This window comes from Panulirus ornatus, chromosome 9, assembly GCF_036320965.1.
Source record: "Panulirus ornatus isolate Po-2019 chromosome 9, ASM3632096v1, whole genome shotgun sequence".
In the NCBI taxonomy this organism is placed as follows: domain Eukaryota; kingdom Metazoa; phylum Arthropoda; class Malacostraca; order Decapoda; family Palinuridae; genus Panulirus; species Panulirus ornatus.
In genome coordinates, this window is record NC_092232.1 from 14919011 (window position 1) to 14938502 (window position 19492).

General features: G+C 39.4%; 1 protein-coding gene and 1 long non-coding RNA gene across 2 annotated transcripts in view; one reads left to right on the forward strand and one right to left on the reverse strand.

Annotated features, from left to right (window-relative positions):
* Nucleotides 1-17357, forward strand: part of LOC139750236 (uncharacterized) — a 562931-nt gene extending 545574 nt beyond the window's left edge. The window contains exon 3 of the long non-coding RNA XR_011713106.1: nucleotides 14652-17357. This is a non-coding gene — a long non-coding RNA (uncharacterized lncRNA). The remainder of the gene's footprint in view (nucleotides 1-14651) is intronic.
* Nucleotides 1-19492, reverse strand: part of sei (potassium voltage-gated channel seizure) — a 924474-nt gene that overhangs the window by 160881 nt on the left and 744101 nt on the right. Inside the window, exon 23 of the mRNA XM_071664734.1 lies at nucleotides 17376-17549. Within this exon, the coding sequence (XP_071520835.1) occupies nucleotides 17376-17549 (174 nt within the window). The remainder of the gene's footprint in view (nucleotides 1-17375; nucleotides 17550-19492) is intronic.

Here is a 19492-nt window from a genome sequence, read left to right on the forward strand (position 1 = left end):
TTTGATGATAGAGTGGCAGATATAGGGTGTTTTGGTCGAGGTGGTGTGCAAAGTGAGAGGGTTAGGGAAAATGATTTGGTAAACAGAGAAGAGGTAGTAAAAGCTTTGTGGAAGATGAAAGCCGGGCAAGGCGGCGGGTTTGGATGGTATTGCAGTGGAATTTATTAAAAAAGGAGGTGACTGTATTGTTGACTGGTTGGTAAGGTTATTTAATGTATGTATGACTCATGGTGACGTGCCTGAGGATTGGCGGAATGCTTGCATAGTGCCATTGTACAAAGGCAAAGGGGATAAAAGTGAGTGCTCAAATTACAGAGGTATAAGTTTGTTGAGTATTCCTAGGAAATTATATGGGAGGGTATTGATTGAGAGGGTGAAGGCATGTACAGAGCATCAGATTGGGGAAGAGCAGTGTGGTTTCAGAAGTGGTAGAGGATGAGTGGATCAGGTGTTTGCTCTGAAGAATGTATGTGAGAAATACTTAGAAAAGCAAATGGATTTGTATGTAGCATTTATGGATCTGGTGAAGGCATATGATAGAGTTGATAGAGATGCTCTGTGGAAGGTATTAAGAATATATGGTGTGGGAGGCAAGTTGTTAGAAGCATTGAAAAGTTTTTCTTGAGGATGTAAGGCGTGTGTACATGTAGGAAGAGAGGAAAGTGATTGGTTCTCAGTGAATGTAGGTTTACGGCAAGGGTGTGTGATGTCTCCATGGTTGTTTAATTTGGTTATGGATGGGGTTGTTAGGGAGGTGAATAAAAAAATTTTTGGAAAGAGGGGCAAGTATGCAGTCTGTTGTGGATCAAAGAGCTTGGGAAGTGAGTCAGTTGTTTTTCACTGATGATACAGTGCTAGTGGCTGATTCATGTGAAAAACTGCAGAAGCTGGTGACTGAGTTGGGTAAAGTGTGTGAAAGAAGAAAGCTGAGAGTAAATGTGAATAAGAGCAAGGTTATTACGTACAGTAGGGTTGAGGGACAAGTCAACTGGGAGGTAAGTTTGAATGGAGAAAAACTGGAGGAAGTGAAGTGTTTTAGATATCTGGGAGTGGATTTGGCAGCAGACGGAACCATGGAATTGGACTTGAATCATAGGGTGGGGGAGGGGGCGAAAGTTCTGGGAGTGTTGATGGATATGTGGAAGTTGAGAACATTATCTTGGAAAGCAAAAACGGGTATGTTTGAAGGAATAGTAGTTCCAACAATGTTATATGGTTGCGAGGCATGGGCTATAGATAGAATTGTGTGGGTTAGTGGATGTGCTGGAAATGTGATGTTTGAGGTGTGAGGTGGTTTGATCGAGTAATTTAATGTAAGGGTAAGAGAGATGTGTGGTAATAAAAAGAGTGGTTGAGAGAGCAGAAGTGGGTGTTTTGAAATGGCTTGGTCACATGGAGAGAATGAGAGGAAAGATTGACAAAGTAGATATACGTGTCAGAGGTGGAGGGAACAAGGAGAAGTGGGAGACCACATTGGAGGTGGAATAATGGAGTGAAAAAGATTTTGAGTGATTGGGGCCTGAACATGCAGGAGGGTGAAAGGCGTGCAAGGAATAGAGTGAATTGGAACGATGTGGTATACCGGAGTCGACGTGATCAATGGATTGAACCAGGGCATGTGAAGCGTCTGGGGTAAACCATGGAAAGTTCTGTGGGGCCTGGATGTGAAAAGGTAGCTGTGGTTTCGGTGCATCATACATGACAGGTAGAGACTGAGTGTGAATGAATGTGGTCTTTGTTGTCTTTTCCTAGTGCTACCTCGCACACATGTGGGGGGAGGGAGTTGTCATTTCATGTGCGGTGGGGTGGTGATGGGAATGAATAAGGGCAGACAGTATGAAGTATGTACATGTGAATATATGTATATGTCTGTGTGTGGACGTGTATGTATATACATGTGTATATGGGAAGGTTGGGCCATTCTTTTGTCTGTTTTCTTGCGCTACCTTGCTAACTCGGGAGACAACAACAAAGTATAATAAATTAATAATAAATATATATATATATATATATATATATATATATATATATATATATATATATATATATATATATCCTCCCTAATCCTCCCCTCTCGTTTTTTTTTTTTTTTTTTTCCAAAAGAAAGGACAGAGAAGGGGGCCATTTGAGGATATTCCCTCAAAGGTCCAGTCCTTTGTTCTTAATGCAACCTCGCTAATGCGGGAAATGGCGAATAGTATGAAAGAAAAAGAAAATATATATATATTTTCTTTCTTTCATACTATTCGCCATTTCCCGCGATATATATATATATATATATATATATATATATATATATATATATATATATATATATATATATATATATCGCGGGAAATGTGGCAGTTGAGGGAATAATTGGTATACATGGGGTGTTCAGTGTTGTAAATGGAAATGGTGAAGAGCTTGTAGATTTATGTGCTGAAAAAGGACTGATGATTGGGAATACCTGGTTTAAAAAGCGAGATATACATAAGTATACTTATGTAAGTAGGAGAGATGGCCAGAGAGCGTTATTGGATTACGTGTTAATTGACAGGCGTGCGAAAGAGAGACTTTTGGATGTTAATGTGCTGAGAGGTGCAACTGGAGGGATGTCTGATCATTATCTTGTGGAGGCTAAGGTGAAGATTTGTATGGGTTTTCAGAAAAGAAGAGTGAATGTTGGGGTGAAGAGGGTGGTGAGAGTAAGTGAGCTTGAGAAGGAGACCTGTGTGAGGAAGTACCAGGAGAGACTGAGTACAGAATGGAAAAAGGTGAGAACAATGGAAGTAAGGGGAGTGGGGGAGGAATGGGATGTATTTAGGGAATCAGTGATGGATTGCGCAAAAGATGCTTGTGGCATGAGAAGAGTGGGAGGTGGGTTGATTAGAAAGGGTAGTGAGTGGTGGGATGAAGAAGTAAGAGTATTAGTGAAAGAGAAGAGAGAGGCATTTGGACGATTTTTGCAGGGAAAAAATGCAATTGAGTGGGAGATGTATAAAAGAAAGAGACAGGAGGTCAAGAGAAAGGTGCAAGAGGTGAAAAAAAGGGCAAATGAGAGATGGGGTGAGAGAGTATCATTAAATTTTAGGGAGAATAAAAAGATGTTCTGGAAGGAGGTAAATAAAGTGCGTAAGACAAGGGAGCAAATGGGAACTTCAGTGAAGGGCGCAAATGGGGAGGTGATAACAAGTAGTGGTGATGTGAGAAGGAGATGGAGTGAGTATTTTGAAGGTTTGTTGAATGTGTTTGATGATAGAGTGGCAGATATAGGGTGTTTTGGTCGAGGCAGTGTGCAAAGTGAGAGGGTTAGGGAAAATGATTTGGTAAACAGAGTGAAAGCTTTGCGGAAGAAGCCGGCAAGGCAGCAGGTTTGGATGGTATTGCAGTGGAATTTATTAAAAAAGGGGGTGACTGTATTGTTGACTGGTTGGTAAGGTTATTTAATGTATGTATGACTCATGGTGAGGTGCCTGAGGATTGGCGGAATGCGTGCATAGTGCCATTGTACAAAGGCAAAGGGGATAAGAGTGAGTGCTCAAATTACAGAGGAATAAGTTTGTTGAGTATTCCTGGTAAATTATATGGGAGGGTACTGATTGAGAGGGTGAAGGCATGTACAGAGCATCAGATTGGGGAAGAGCAGTGTGGTTTCAGAAGTGGTAGAGGATGTGTGGATCAGGTGTTTGCTTTGAAGAATGTATGTGAGAAATACTTAAAAAAGCAAATGGATTTGTATGTAGCATTTATGGATCTGGAGAAGGCATATGATAGAGTTGATAGAGATGCTCTGTGGAAGGTATTAAGAATATATGGTGTGGGAGGAAAGTTGTTAGAAGCAGTGAAAAGTTTTTATCGAGGATGTAAGGCATGTGTACGTGTAGGAAGAGAGGAAAGTGATTGGTTCTCAGTGAATGTAGGTTTGCGGCAGGGGTGTGTGATGTCTCCATGGTTGTTTAATTTGTTTATGGATGGGGTTGTTAGGGAGGTAAATGCAAGAGTTTTGGAAAGAGGGGCAAGTATGAAGTCTGTTGGGGATGAGAGAGCTTGGGAAGTGAGTCAGTTGTTGTTCGCTGATGATACAGCGCTGGTGGCTGATTCATGTGAGAAACTGCAGAAGCTGGTGACCGAGTTTGATAAAGTGTGTGGAAGAAGAAATTTAAGAGTAAATGTGAATAAGAGCAAGGTTATTAGGTACAGTAGGGTTGAGGGTCAAGTCAATTGGGAGGTGAGTTTGAATGGAGAAAAACTGGAGGAAGTGAAGTGTTTTAGATATCTGGGAGTGGATCTGGCAGCGGATGGAACCATGGAAGCGGAAGTGGATCATAGGGTGGGGGAGGGGGCGAAAATTCTGGGGGCCTTGAAGAATGTGTGGAAGTCGAGAACATTATCTCGGAAAGCAAAAATGGGTATGTTTGAAGGAATAGTGGTTCCAACAATGTTGTATGGTTGCGAGGCGTGGGCTATGGATAGAGTTGTGCGCAGGAGGATGGATGTGCTGGAAATGAGATGTTTGAGGACAATGTGTGGTGTGAGGTGGTTTGATCGAGTGAGTAACGTAAGGGTAAGAGAGATGTGTGGAAATAAAAAGAGCGTGGTTGAGAGAGCAGAAGAGGGTGTTTTGAAGTGGTTTGGGCACATGGAGAGAATGAGTGAGGAAAGATTGACCAAGAGGATATATATGTCGGAGGTGGAGGGAACGAGGAGAAGAGGGAGACCAAATTGGAGGTGGAAAGATGGAGTGAAAAAGATTTTGTGTGATCGGGGCCTGAACATGCAGGAGGGTGAAAGGAGGGCAAGGAATAGAGTGAATTGGAGCGATGTGGTATACCGGGGTTGACGTGCTGTCAGTGGATTGAATCAAGGCATGTGAAGCGTCTGGGGTAAACCATGGAAAGCTGTGTAGGTATGTATATTTGCGTGTGTGGACGTATGTATATACATGTGTATGGGGGTGGGTTGGGCCATTTCTTTCGTCTGTTTCCTTGCGCTACCTCGCAAACGCGGGAGACAGCGACAAAGCAAAATATATATAAAATATTTATATATTATTATATTATTTTTTATTATACTTTCTCGCTGTCTCCCGCGTTTGCAAGGTAGCGCAAGGAAACAGACGAAAGAAATGGCCCAACCCACCCCCATACACATGTATATACATACACGTCCACACACGCAAATATACATACCTATACAATCTCAATGTACACATATATATACACACACAGACACATACCTATATACTCATGCACACAATTCACAGTGTCTGCCTTTTTTCATTCCCAACGCCACCTCGCCACACATGGAATACCATCCCCCTCCCCCCTCATGTGTGCGAGGTAGCGCTAGGAAAAGACAACAAAGGCCCCATTCATTCACACTCAGTCTCTAGCTGTCATGCAATAATGCCCAAAACCACAGCTCCCTTTCCACATCCAGGCCCCACACAACTTTCTATGGTTTACCCCAGACGCTTCACATGCCCTGATTCAATCCACTGACAGCACGTCAACCCCAGTATACCACATCGATCCAATTCACTCTATTCCTTGCCCACCTTTCACCCTCCTGCATGTTCAGGCCCCGATCACTCAAAATCTTTTTCACTCCATCTTTCCACCTCCAATTTGGTCTCCCACTTCTCCTCGCTCCCTCCACCTCCGACACATATATCCTCTTGGTCAATCTTTCCTCACTCATTCTCTCCATGTGCCCAAACCATTTCAAAACACCCTCTTCTGCTCTCTCAACCACGCTCTTTTTATTTCCACACATCTCTCTTACCCTTACGTTACTTACTCGATCAAACCACCTCACACCACACATTGTCCTCAAACATCTCATTTCCAGCACATCCATCCTCCTGCGCACAACTCTATCCATAGCCCACGCCTCGCAACCATACAACATTGTTGGAACCACTATTCCTTCAAACATACCCATTTTTGCTTTCCGAGATAATGTTCTCGACTTCCACACATTCTTCAAGGCTCCCAGGATTTTCATCCCCTCCCCCACCCTATGATCCACTTTCGCTTCCATGGTTCCATCCGCTGCCAGATCCACTCCCAGATATCTATAGCACTTTACTTCCTCTAGTTTTTCTCCATTCAAACTTACCTCCCAATTGACTTGACCCTCAACCCTACTGTACCTAATAAACTTGCTCTTATTCACATTTACTCTTAACTTTCTTCTTTCACACACTTTACCAAACTCAGTCACCAGCTTCTGCAGTTTCTCACATGAATCAGCCACCAGCGCTGTATCATCAGTGAACAACAACTGACTCATTTCCCAAGCTCTCTCATCCCCAACAGACTTCATACTTGCCCCTCTTTCCAAAACTCTTGCATTCACCTCCCTAACAACCCCATCCATAAACAAATTAAACAACCATGGAGACATCACACACCCCTGCCGCAAACCTACATTCACTGAGAACCAATCACTTTCCTCTCTTCCTACACGTACACATGCCTTACATCCTCGATAAAAACTTTTCACTGCTTCTAACAACTTGCCTCCCATACCATATATTCTTAATACCTTCCACAGAGCATCTCTATCAACTCAATCATATGCCTTCTCCAGATCCATAAATGCTACATACAAATCCATTTGCTTTTCTATGCATATATATATATATATATATGCATATGCACCGGGGCATGAGAAGAAAGATCATGAGAGGCAAGTGTTTTGGGAGCAGCTGAATGAGTGTGTTAGTGGTTTTGATGCACAAGACCGAGTTATAGTGCTGGGTGATTTGAATGCAAAGGTGAGTAATGTGGCAGTTGAGGGAATAATTGGTATACATGGGGTGTTCAGTGTTGTAAATGGAAATGGTGAAGAGCTTGAAGATTTATGTGCTGAAAAACGACTGGTGATTGGGAATACCTGGTTTAAAAAGCGAGATATACATAAGTATACATATGTAAGTAGGAGAGATGGCCAGAGAGCGTTATTGGATTGCGTGTTAATTGACAGGCACGCGAGAGACTTTTGGATGTTAATGTGCTGAGAGGTGCAACAGGAGTGATGTCTGATCATTATCTTGTGGAGGCTAAGGTGAAGATTTGTGGGGGTTTTCAGAAAAGAAGAGTGAATATTGTGGTGAAGAGGGTGGTGAGAGTAAGTGAGCTTGGGAAGGAGACTTGTGTGAGGAAGTACCAGGAGAGACTGAGTACAGAATGGAAAAAGGTGAGAACAATGGAAGTAAGTGGAGTGGGGGAGGAATGGGATGTATTTAGGGAATCAGTGATGGAGTGTGCAAAAGATGCTTGTGGCATGAGAAGCATAGGAGGTGGGTTGATTAGAAAGGGTAGTGAGTGGTGGGATGAAGAAGTAAGATTATTAGTACAAGAGAAGTGAGAGGCATTTGGATGATTTTTGCAGGGAAAAAATGCAGTTGAGTGGGAGATGTATAAAAGAAAGAGACAGGAGGTCAAGAGAAAGGTGCAAGAGGTGAAAAAGAGGGCAAATGAGAGTTGGGGTGAGGGAGTATCAAGATTGACCAAGAGGATATATGTGTCGGAGGTGGAGGGAACGAGGAGAAGTGGGAGACCAAATTGGAGGTGGAAAGATGGAGTGAAAAAGATTTTGAGTGATAGGGGCCTGAACATGCAGGAGGGTGAAAGGTGGGCAAGGAATAGAGTGAATTGAATCGATGTGGTATACCGGGGTTGACGTGCTGTCAGTGGATTGAATCAGGGCATGTGAAGCGTCTGGGGTAAACCATGTTTACCAAATCATTTTCCCTAACCCTCTCTTTTTGCACACCACCTCGACCAAAAAACACCCTATATCTGCCACTTTATCATCTAACTCATTCAACAAACCTTCAAAATACTCACTCCATCTCCTTCTCACATCACCACTACTTGTTATTACCTCCCCATAAGCCCCCTTCACTGAAGTTCCCATTTGTTCCCTTGTCTTACGCACTTTATTTACCTCCTTCCAAAACATCTTTTTGTTCTCCCTAAAATTTAATGATACTCTCTCACCCCAACTCTCATTTGCCCTCTTTTTCACCTCTTACACCTTTCTCTTGACCTCCTGCCTCTTTCTTTGATACATCTCCCAGTCATTTGCATTATTTCTCTGCAAAAATCGTCCAAATGCCTCTCTCTTCTCTTTCACTAATAATCTTACTTCTTCATCCCAACAAGCATGTTTTGCGCAAGCCATCACTGCTTCCCTAAATCCATCGCATTCCTCCCCCACTATATATATATATATATATATATATATATATATATATATATATATATATATATATAGAGAGAGAGAGAGAGAGAGAGAGAGAGAGAGCTTGGGAAGTGAGTCAGTTGTTGTTCGCTGATGATACAGCGCTGGTGGCGGATTCATGTGAGAAACTGCAGAAGCTGGTGACGGAGTTTGGTAAAGTGTGTGGAAGAAGAAAGTTAAGAGTAAATGTGAATAAGAGCAAGGTTATTAGGTACAGTAGGGGTGAGGGTCAAGTCAATTGGGAGGTGAGTTTGAATGGTGAAAAACTGGAGGAAGTGAAGTGTTTTAGATATCTGGGAGTGGATCTGTCAGCGGATGGAACCATGGAAGCGGAAGTGGATCATAGGGTGGGGGAGGGGGCGAAAATTTTGGGAGCCTTGAAAAATGTGTGGAAGTCGAGAACATTATCCCGGAAAGCAAAAATGGGTATGTTTGAAGGAATAGTAGCTCCAACAATGTTGTATGGTTGCGAGGCGTGGGCTATGGATAGAGTTGTGCGCAGGAGGATGGATTTGCTGGAAATGAGATGTTTGAGGACAATGTGTGGTGTGAGGTGGTTTGATCGAGTAAGTAACGTAAGGGTAAGAGAGATGTGTGGAAATAAAAAGAGCGTGGTTGAGAGAGCAGAAGAGGGTGTTTTAAAATGGTTTGGGCACATGGAGAGAATGAGTGAGGAAAGATTGACCAAGAGGATATATGTGTCGGAGGTGGAGGGAACGAGGAGAAGAGGGAGACCAAATTGGAGGTGGAAAGATGGAGTGAAAAAGATTTTGTGTGATCGGGGCCTGAACATGCAGGAGGGTGAAAGGAGGGCAAGGAATAGAGTGAATTGGAGCGATGTGGTATACAGGGGTTGACGTGCTGTCAGTGGATTGAATCAAGGCATGTGAAGCGTCCGGGGTAAACCATGGAAAGCTGTGTAGGTATGTATATTTGTGTGTGTGGACGTGTGTATGTACATGTGTATGGGGGGGGTTGGGCCATTTCTTTCGTCTGTTTCCTTGCGCTACCTCGCAAACGCGGGAGACAGCGACAAAGTATAAAAAAAAAAAAAAAAAAAAATATATATATATATATATATATATATATATATATATTATCCCTGGGGATTGGGGAGAAAGAATACTTCCCATGTATTCCCTGTGTGTCGTAGAAGGCGACTAAAAGTGAAGGGAGTGGGGGGCTGGAAATCCTCCCCTCTCATTTTTTTTTAATTTTCCAAAAGAAGGAACAGAGAAGGGGGCCAGGTGAGGATATTTCCTTAAAGGCCCAGTCCTCTGTTCTTAACGCTACCTCGCTAATGTGGGAAATGGCGAATAGTAAGAAAGAAAAGAAAGAATATATATATATTTATAAATTCCACTTTATATGAAACAAAAAGAACCTGAGCTATCAGACAGGGAATGTCTGCCAAGTCAACAACCTGTGAAATGTAAGGTTTCAGACTGCTCAAAACATATCCACTTATCAAATGTATGATCCTTGCTAAGTAATATCACTACAATGGCATATAGCCCTGGTCATGATTGGAAAATAGAAAAAGTTGGAATATGTCCGACATGTTTGGATGATTACTTTATTGTCAGGTAGTGGCTGCCGAGTGGAGAGAAGTTCTTTGATCAGTTATTGCTAAAACCACTATTTGAATGGTTTGTGGAGGGTGCGAGGCATAAATCTCACAGAATAAGGGGGCTGGAGACTCCTCATTCTCCAAGATCCATGAAAGGATCTCATTAGTTCATAGTACAGCCAAGTCTGGAGAGCATTAATTAAGTGATATGTGTATGATAAAAGTTCGCGTTAAAAAAGATTTGGCACTATAACTATGTGCAAATGTTAGTGTTTTTGTAACTAGAATAAAAGGATGAAATATACCATGCATGTAAATAAACTGGTAGTTAAGCAACAAGAAGTAGTTAATGTCTGTAACTCTTGATATGTAAAACAATGAATGAGTAATACTGTGATACTGGTCACAGACAACTTCATAAGATAATTTGCGGGGAGTACCATTAATGAAACCTGCCAAATCTCTCCAATCAAACAAGGAAAGTATATTGCATGGAAGGAGTCAATTATCATAAAATGGACACAAACAAGACAGCTGTTGCTTTACTTTATTGCCAGATATCAAGAGTATCTCGGTATCAGCTGTTATCTCACGCCAACAATTTTCAAAAAAAAAAAAAAAAAAAAATGCTTTTTCATACATCAATAATTTCGATTAAATAACTTGGTATGTCCATCAAATTCACAGTCTCCTTTGGCTTAAGTGACTTTTTATGTCAAAATATGGCTGATCTGCTTTTGAGATTATATTTTGTCATTTGAGATCAATGAATTTCTTTCCTATTCAAAATTTCCAAAAAGCCTAATCTGAGGTGGTCGAAACAAAAGTTTCTTAAATATATATATATATATATATATATATATATATATATATCTTCTTTCTTTTCTTTCAAACTATTTGCCATTTCCCGCATTAGCGAGGTAGCGTTAAGAACAGAGGACTGGGCCTTTGAGGGAATACCCTCACCTGGCCCAATTCTCTGTTCCTTCTTTTGGAAAATTAAAAAAAAAAACGAGAGGGGAGGATTTCCAGCCCCCGCTCCCTCCCCTTTTAGTCGCCTTCTACGACACGCAGGGAATACATGGGAAGTATTCTTTCTCCCCTATCCCCAGGGAATATATATATATATATATATATATATATATATATATATATATATATTTTTTTTTTTTTTTTTTGCTTTGTCGCTGTCTCCCGCGTTTGCGAGGTAGCGCAAGGAAACAGACGAAAGAAATGGCCCAACCCACCCCCATACACATGTATATACATACGTCCACACACGCAAATATACATACCTACACAGCTTTCCATGTTTTACCCCAGACGCTTCACATGCCTTGATTCAATCCACTGACAGCACGTCAACCCCGGTATACCACATCGCTCCAATTCACTCTATTCCTTGCCCTCCTTTCACCCTCCTGCATGTTCAGGCCCCGATCACACAAAATCTTTTTCACTCCATCTTTCCACCTCCAATTTGGTCTCCCTCTTCTCCTCGTTCCCTCCACCTCCGACACATATATCCTCTTGGTCAATCTTTCCTCACTCATTCTCTCCATGTGCCTAAACCATTTCAAAACACCCTCTTCTGCTCTCTCAACCACGCTCTTTTTATTTCCACACATCTCTCTTACCCTTACGTTACTTACTCGATCAAACCACCTCACACCACACATTGTCCTCAAACATCTCATTTCCAGCACATCCATCCTCCTGCACACAACTCTATCCATAGCCCACGCCTCGCAACCATACAACATTGTTGGAACCACTATTCCTTCAAACATACCCATTTTTGCTTTCCGAGATAATGTTCTCGACTTCCACACATTCTTCAAGGCTCCCAGAATTTTCGCCCCCTCCCCCACCCTATGATCCACTTCCGCTTCCATGGTTCCATCCGCTGCCAGATCCACTCCCAGATATCTAAAACACTTCACTTCCTCCAGTTTTTCTCCATTCAAACTCACCTCCCAATTGACTTGACCCTCAACCCTACTGTACCTAATAGCCTTGCTCTTATTCACATTTACTCTTAACTTTCTTCTTTCACACACTTTACCAAACTCAGTCACCAGCTTCTGCAGTTTCTCACATGAATCAGCCACCAGCGCTATATATATATATATATATATATATATATATATATATATATATATATATATATATACTGAGTTTGAATGGAGAAATATATATATATATATATATATATATATATATATATATATATATATATATATATATATATATATAGATAGATTGATATGTATACACCATATCTGTGTATTTGTATACTGTTTGTAACATTGCCCATTTACATGGGACAGATGCAATGCATTTAATCTCTAATTTACCCGACACACATGATCCCAAAGTCATAATATCTAATAGCCAAATTTAGCCTTCTGCATAAATAATACAACTACAGGATCTCTGATGTGAATGTCCATAATCCAAAAACATTCAAAACCTTAATGCCCATTCAATTGATTTCCACAAATATGGCATTTGAGCATCTGAAGTTTGATTTTGACTACCGAACAATGAAGCCTCAAAAATTTAGGGGGACCCCAGTGCAAGGGTTTACCAAAAACAAAAAACAAAAAAAAATCAGGAAAATATTTTAATGTATTCATTTAACAGGAAATATCAAGAAAAGTAGAAAATCAGGCAAACTTACCTTCTTTGGCACAGAGCAGACATATGAAGTTTGTCCGTCAGCCAGTAGTGAGCTAGCTGATTTATCGCAGCTGACTTGACAGATCATGTCATCACCTCAGTGCCTGACCACCAACATGCTCAGTTACACAACTCACACACATATTTGTTTTCATTTTAGAATAATCATACACTTTTCACTTTTGGAGAATTTTTGTAACATGATACCTAGTAAACAATAGATAATGATTTCATAAAGTTTCACTACACACCATAGGATTTTTACATATGCCTTATTTACATACTTTTCAGATGTATCACTTATTCATTACATTTTATTTATTTCAGACATTAACATTATTCGCAGATTTACGTGAGTATTGTTATGTACAGTACGCTGCATAATGACCTAAGCCATCTCCATATATGCCTGCTTTAACTTGTTTATGAACAGGGGTCTGCAACCTTTATGAACTAGTTGGCCACTTTACTAGCAAGTAATAAGTGATCAACTGCAGCTGCCACTTGTGGTAATCATGCAACATATGTCAAAATTGACTACAAAGGATTAAAGCAAGAAATAAGCAATCAGAAATGCAATGTATATTCAGATATACAGAAAGTGTTGCCAGACTCCATACACCACAGGTGAAGTCACCTTTTGTGAGGCTATATCATTAGGAGTACAGTCTTGTCAAAAACTCACTGACTCCAACAGAGTCCATGTTTCCCTGCTACTGGAAGTACTGGGTGCAGGAGCCTCTGGAAAGAGGTCCTGGGAAACACCAGGACTGCATCTTAGAAAGAAGTCCTGGGGTAATTGTAAATGAATAAAAAGATAGAAAGAAAAAAGTGAACTAGGAAAAAAGACAACACATATCTGTCTTATCTCAATATCAAATGAGGTATAATAACTAAGGGCCAATGAAAAGTAGGACATGCTTATGATAATACCATAATATTATTCAAACTCAATCACCCTTCTCCAAAGTCCTTCCCCAGTCCTTTTATCTGTATTTCTCATTTACCAAAAACGCATGTAATCAAATCAATCTTAGTCACCTTCTCAAGCTTGCCAGCAGCATATCACACATTTTGTATGTAGTTCTCCGGGCCATTTATTATTGAATTCCAAGCCGCACTTGGCTGAAAAAGAGGGTTGTGGACCCATGTTCTTGAATACTCCACTCTTAGTTTATGTTACCATAATCAAGGTCATATTTCTGTTTTGATCAGTATCATGTTCAACATTCACTGAATCAATATCATTATCCTTAGTGGTCCAGAGACTGTAGGTAATTTGCTAGGCCAAGTGGACATGACTGCACAACTGTTGATTTAAGAAGTGAGAGTAAATGCATGGGAGAAACAGGGGCAAACCTTTCCCTTTTGTGTTATATAGGCATCTGACACAGCAGGATTTTTTCCTGATGCCAGTTATAAATGCTTGTAACATAGGCCATCTCTGCATACCAAAAATGTACATCTTTGAATGCAAGTGAGGGTGGAAAAAGGTAATCTGTAAAAATGCAGTTGCAGTGAACGTGGTGAGTCGGTACAAAAACAGTTGCTGTTGTAATATAATTAGGATATCTGCAAATATGGCACATGAGCTTCTGAAGATGAATTTAAGGCAGCAGTATTCTGTGCCTTTCTCACTTGTTTCTGTGGTTTTTACCATTTCTTTTATGAAACTAATTTTAACAAACTACATTACACCTGTTAGAGGTGCAGACGTGGAAGAATTTTGGATAAGTATGATGAATCTTTTTTTTTTTTTTAGATATTTTAGATTGTATATATTTACACATTTTACATACAAATAACATTTAAAAGCTGAAAAAACTGAAATATCAGTATATGTAACTTAAAAGGTAATCTGAAAAATTCCAAAACCAGAACACTGCTTGATCCAAAGGAATTCAGACAGTAGATGTTTTACCTGTATTACTTTAGCACAACCATCAAGCCTTCCTGAATTTTATCATAAGAGCAAAACCTTTTGAGCCCATCTGACACAGTTAACTTTTGTAGCATCTTGTGTTAAAGCCAGTTTAATTTGTGGAATAGAAGTACTTTAGGCCCTCAAAAATATGCATTTCATCTTGGACAGCTTAAGTTTTGACTTTAATCACTATATGCGATAAAAAAAAACTCACCAATACCCTTCATACACCAATGACAGATCCTGAAATCAATGAAACTTGCCAAGACCACCTACTACTTCTCTAAGAACAACGAAGCTGTTGGTATAGCCACAATTATTTTCATGACAAACCTCCCTTTAAGGAAAAGAGTACATAATATCGGTAAGAGACCACTTAAAAATTCACTCCTAAAGTTGTTGAATTAAAACTGAAAAGTGACATACTCATTTGTAAGGTTTAACCCTTAAACAATTAAAAATTGTATATAGCTGACTAACCAGGTCACAGTGAGAGTCATAATAGTAATTCTAATGGTTGTGGAATTGCACACCAATATCATGATGTTTGTATGGCGACTAGGTGTGACTGGTTTCTGCCTTACATGAACAGCATAAGTAGTGACTCATCAATGTCTCGACTGTAATGCATACCTTCCTTCTCCATTTCTCCAGAGTTCCCTGGTATCTAGGAGTTAACTTCAGCATCGACATATGTTAGTGCACTTTTGGTGCATATCCTTTACTTCAACATGAATATCTTTCATTTTGTAATGGGAAACAGATTATTTGAGGACCTTGTTCTTTGTCCATACTTTAATAAACTTTTTGCAAGTTGCCCATCATATAAGGGTTAAAGGCCCCTCTACCTGCACTAGGTTGGGTAAAATTCACTCTTTGTAACTAAAAAAAAAGTCACTAGAATCCTTTTGTAATAATGTGTACCCCCATAAATCATTTTCATCCTTTCTCCTATTCCTCAGCATTCAAAATGCCACTTTCCAGGTTTTTGTATATCAAAATGGTATGAAAAAAAAAAAGAAACATATCAAATAGATAGTTCTTAAATTGTATTTATAACTGATTTTGCTTTTACAGTATTCCCTTCACATCCTAAGTATAACTTTTAACTCATCTGGTAAAAAACACAGCTATGTAGATAAAAATATCTGCCATAAAGAATGTTATATATATATCTTATGTAGGTTCTTAACTTCCAGGTCATAAAAGATATCCCCAGATACATGTTCCTTTCCACCATCCATCCCTTAGTGATACCTTAAAAATGTTGAAGCCTCTTTTGAAAATATAATTTCCTTCCTATGAAAACTAGTAATGAAACTGTAAAGTAACTAAAGTTAGATTTAATTATTATAAGGATAAATTATGCAATATATTCCTTTGAATTCTGGAAATTATCAAATAAAACTTAAAATGTAAAGATGATCTTACTTTGTGGTTAGCTGTTGATCACTTAAGAATGATTAGACTCCTTGGATGAATCTTCACATCTATGTTCAATGCAAAAGTTACTGCTTCTAACTTCTTGTAAGATAACTTATTTGAGCAGTGCATTGAAGTAATAGAACCTTTAAAACAAATTTTTTGGCATACATATATGACAGCATATTCATTATGGGCATCTGAAGTGCATCTAGTGTATACCTATATGTGAAAGTTATATATATAAATAAACTTAATGTGATATGGAAATCAAAACTAACATGAACATCTAAATTTTTACTAGATTGCAGAAACTTGGCAAGGATAGATGGTTAAGTCAATGTTAATGCTTTGTTTTTATGATAAAAAGGTTACTGTTGCAGGTAATCTCTGCTTCTTTATCATAAATCTTTCTGTACTTAAGATATCCTATGAACTTCAAATCATGTTTCTAATACAAATTCAGAAAAAACAAGCATAATTAGCAAACTAAATTACGTTATCGTACATCAGAATTTTTTCTTTACAGTGAAGCCACGTTATGTGAAAAGGTAATGCCACTATTTTAATCCGAGTATATCCATCTGATCTTATGAAAAACCAATCTTTGGGGTACATGGTAAATTTTGGAAGTAAAGCAGATAAATGGTATGGTTAGCATTATGCGTGCTCCATAAGTAAAACTGAAGAATCTGACGTGCAGAACTAAGAATATAGGAAGTCGACAACATTTTGTAACCTTATCACTGCTGCCAAAGAGTGATATACTGTATTACTGACTTACTGACTTGAATTTTCAGTAACTTATAATTCTGAAGAAACATAAACAGCAGACAGTTGATGAATATGATGTTTCTTTACTGAGATATTTGCAGAGAATAATGAACAGATTAAAACCTTGGGTGAGCAAAAAAAAGCAGTCAATGGTGAGAGAGAAATAAAGTGGATGCAGGTATTGACGTAGTCAAACTGATGTGGTGGTTGATGAATAATGGTCTTGTACTGGAATTAAGTGAGGTTGTTTACAATGGTACTGAAGTGAAGGTTGAATGAAGACTGGTGCTGAGGTGATTTTAGAGTGGACTGCAGTGATTACATTGGCTCTGAAAAGGAGACAGTGTTGAGGTGGTAGTAAGAAAATATAGTGGTGAAACAGTGGCACAGTACTGAAGTGATGGTTGGGTGAACTGGGGTAATGAGACAGAGGCATAGCATGTAGGTCAAGAAATATTGAGGTTCTGAATTAGTGATGATGGTGGTCATGAGGAAGATGCTTGTAGTAGGACACTAACAAGTTTTTTAATCAGGGAGTTGGTGATGTGGCAAACCTGTATGTTGTGTTAAGATTATGGATACAGTGGGACAAAATAACATGACAAGGATGGTAAGGAAGGATGTATGAATAGGCAGTAGACATGAGTAACTTAGTACGTGCATGAATGAGTGCATGAGTGTTGTGATGTCAGCAGATCAGGCAAAGAGGGGAGCAAGGGATATTTGTGTCTGTGGTGCGTGGTTTGGGCTGCGTTGTCAGGAACTCACAGACAACGATTCCATCTCGTCCAGCGACTCTAGTCTAGCGATGGGAGCTTCGGTGAGGGATCGGAAGTCGCCCCAGGATTCAGGCTCAGAGCCCCTGGAGTCCTCCCGACGGGGTGCCCAGGGATCGAGGGCTGCGCCTTGCAGGGGTGAGCGGCACTTACGACGCCACCGGGCCTGCAGCAGCACCACATCCGCCATGACCCAAGTTAGTCACAGATGCAAGTCTGAACCCTACACACTTCATGTCAACAACCCAAGCTCGTGCACTTGATAACAGTAAGTGAGGCATAGATTTAACGCTTTGTTACATGTAACGCTGTGACCCTGGCATGGTTCAGTTCTGTGTTACATGTTGTTGTGGAAACCAACCATGGCAACCACGATAAGACTCAAAGCTGTGTAAACCAGAGATGGATATCATGCTTTGACAAGTTGAATATTGAGTTAGTATTGGCCAACACCATGTGACATTACTGTGTAAGCAAGGCATGGCTACCATGCTGTGACATGTTGCACTGAGCCAGATACCCATGTAACACTGTGGTCTACATACTTTCATGTATCAAACTCCAAGTCAGACATAACCAACACACTGCACCATTGTATACTGTATTACACCCATGGTCAATACAGCATTACATGTAACACTGAGTCACACACACACTCTCCATACTGTTACATGTAACACTGTTAGAAGTACAGGCTCCACATACAGCTACATAAAGTTCCACATTCATCATATTCCATTCCATGTAATAGTAAGTTATACTTACTGTACATACTGTTATATGTAACACTTTATATTACATAAACCCTACATAACATAAGGAAGGACATTGGAAATGCATCATACTTGCACAGTGATAAAACACTAAAATTTGAGGATAGGAGTTACAAGTTACAGTATGAGACTGCAATGGAATATGAACCATTATTACTTACATAATATCAAAATTTAGACTTAAAACTGTACATGAAATAATGTGTTTATTCATTCATTTTACTTTTAGATAAAATTTTGTGAACAAAGCACATATCATTCCAATGATAAAATTGTTTTGATCTTAAAATTATGATATGAACCAGATCAATGATTTAATCCCTATATAAAATGTTAACAGTCCTTATGTACAAAAATCCACTCACTTTTATGCATACAGAAATATACACATTCATATGGATACAAGCATATACTGTCATGCATAAAAGATATAAGCACTTGTGAAGACACACCAAGTGTACAAAAATACAAATACAGAATCAACAGATCCAAAGATGCTAACACTTTAATTAAATACAAAGAATATAGATATACAAACATATATAATTATCCTAATATATTTACATACATACCTATACACACAAATACAGCTAGCCTAACAGCATCTATGTGCCCCTAACCTCAGTAGGGAAGGAGAACAAAGTATTTTATGTGTATTTCTATGATGTGCAGTGAGGAAATCACTGACTTTGATTGAGGGATTTCAAGTGGAAGTTGGGAAAATAAAGGAATGAAGGATGAATAAGCCAAAACCTCAATTATTCTCCATCATTTCTATGGTAATAAAGTTTGAAGATAAAATAAATTATATGCAAGGTACAATAAGGATACTAGAGAGCACAGCAAGAGTATGAGAAAAATTCAGAAAGCATGTGAAGATGGAGAAACTAAAGGACTTTGTGGAAAAGCATGACTGAAGAATCAGAAAGACAGAATACCTAGGGCATGGTTGTGGGGAAATTCAAGGTTTCTTAAAGATTTATGATATATCAAGCAAATAGACTGTCCACTATCCAAGGAGCAATGAATACAGAAGGAAATAAGGAAAAGGAACTAGCAGTTATCTCTCAGGATGATGAAGAGTTTGACAGTAGAGATTAAAGAGGTGGAACAGTGATCTAAGTACTAAGAAATGGAAGGACAGAGTACTATGCTGAATGAAGCCACAGAGAGGGCAATATACTCTGTCAAAGACAGAACAATTAAGGGAGTTTATGAAACTGTACACTAGTGGTTTAAAAGATCACATAAAAACTCTGGATATGTGTGATGATGAAAATGCACATTCTGTATAAGATAAAAGCCACAGAGGAGGATGTATCACAGCTTGATTCAC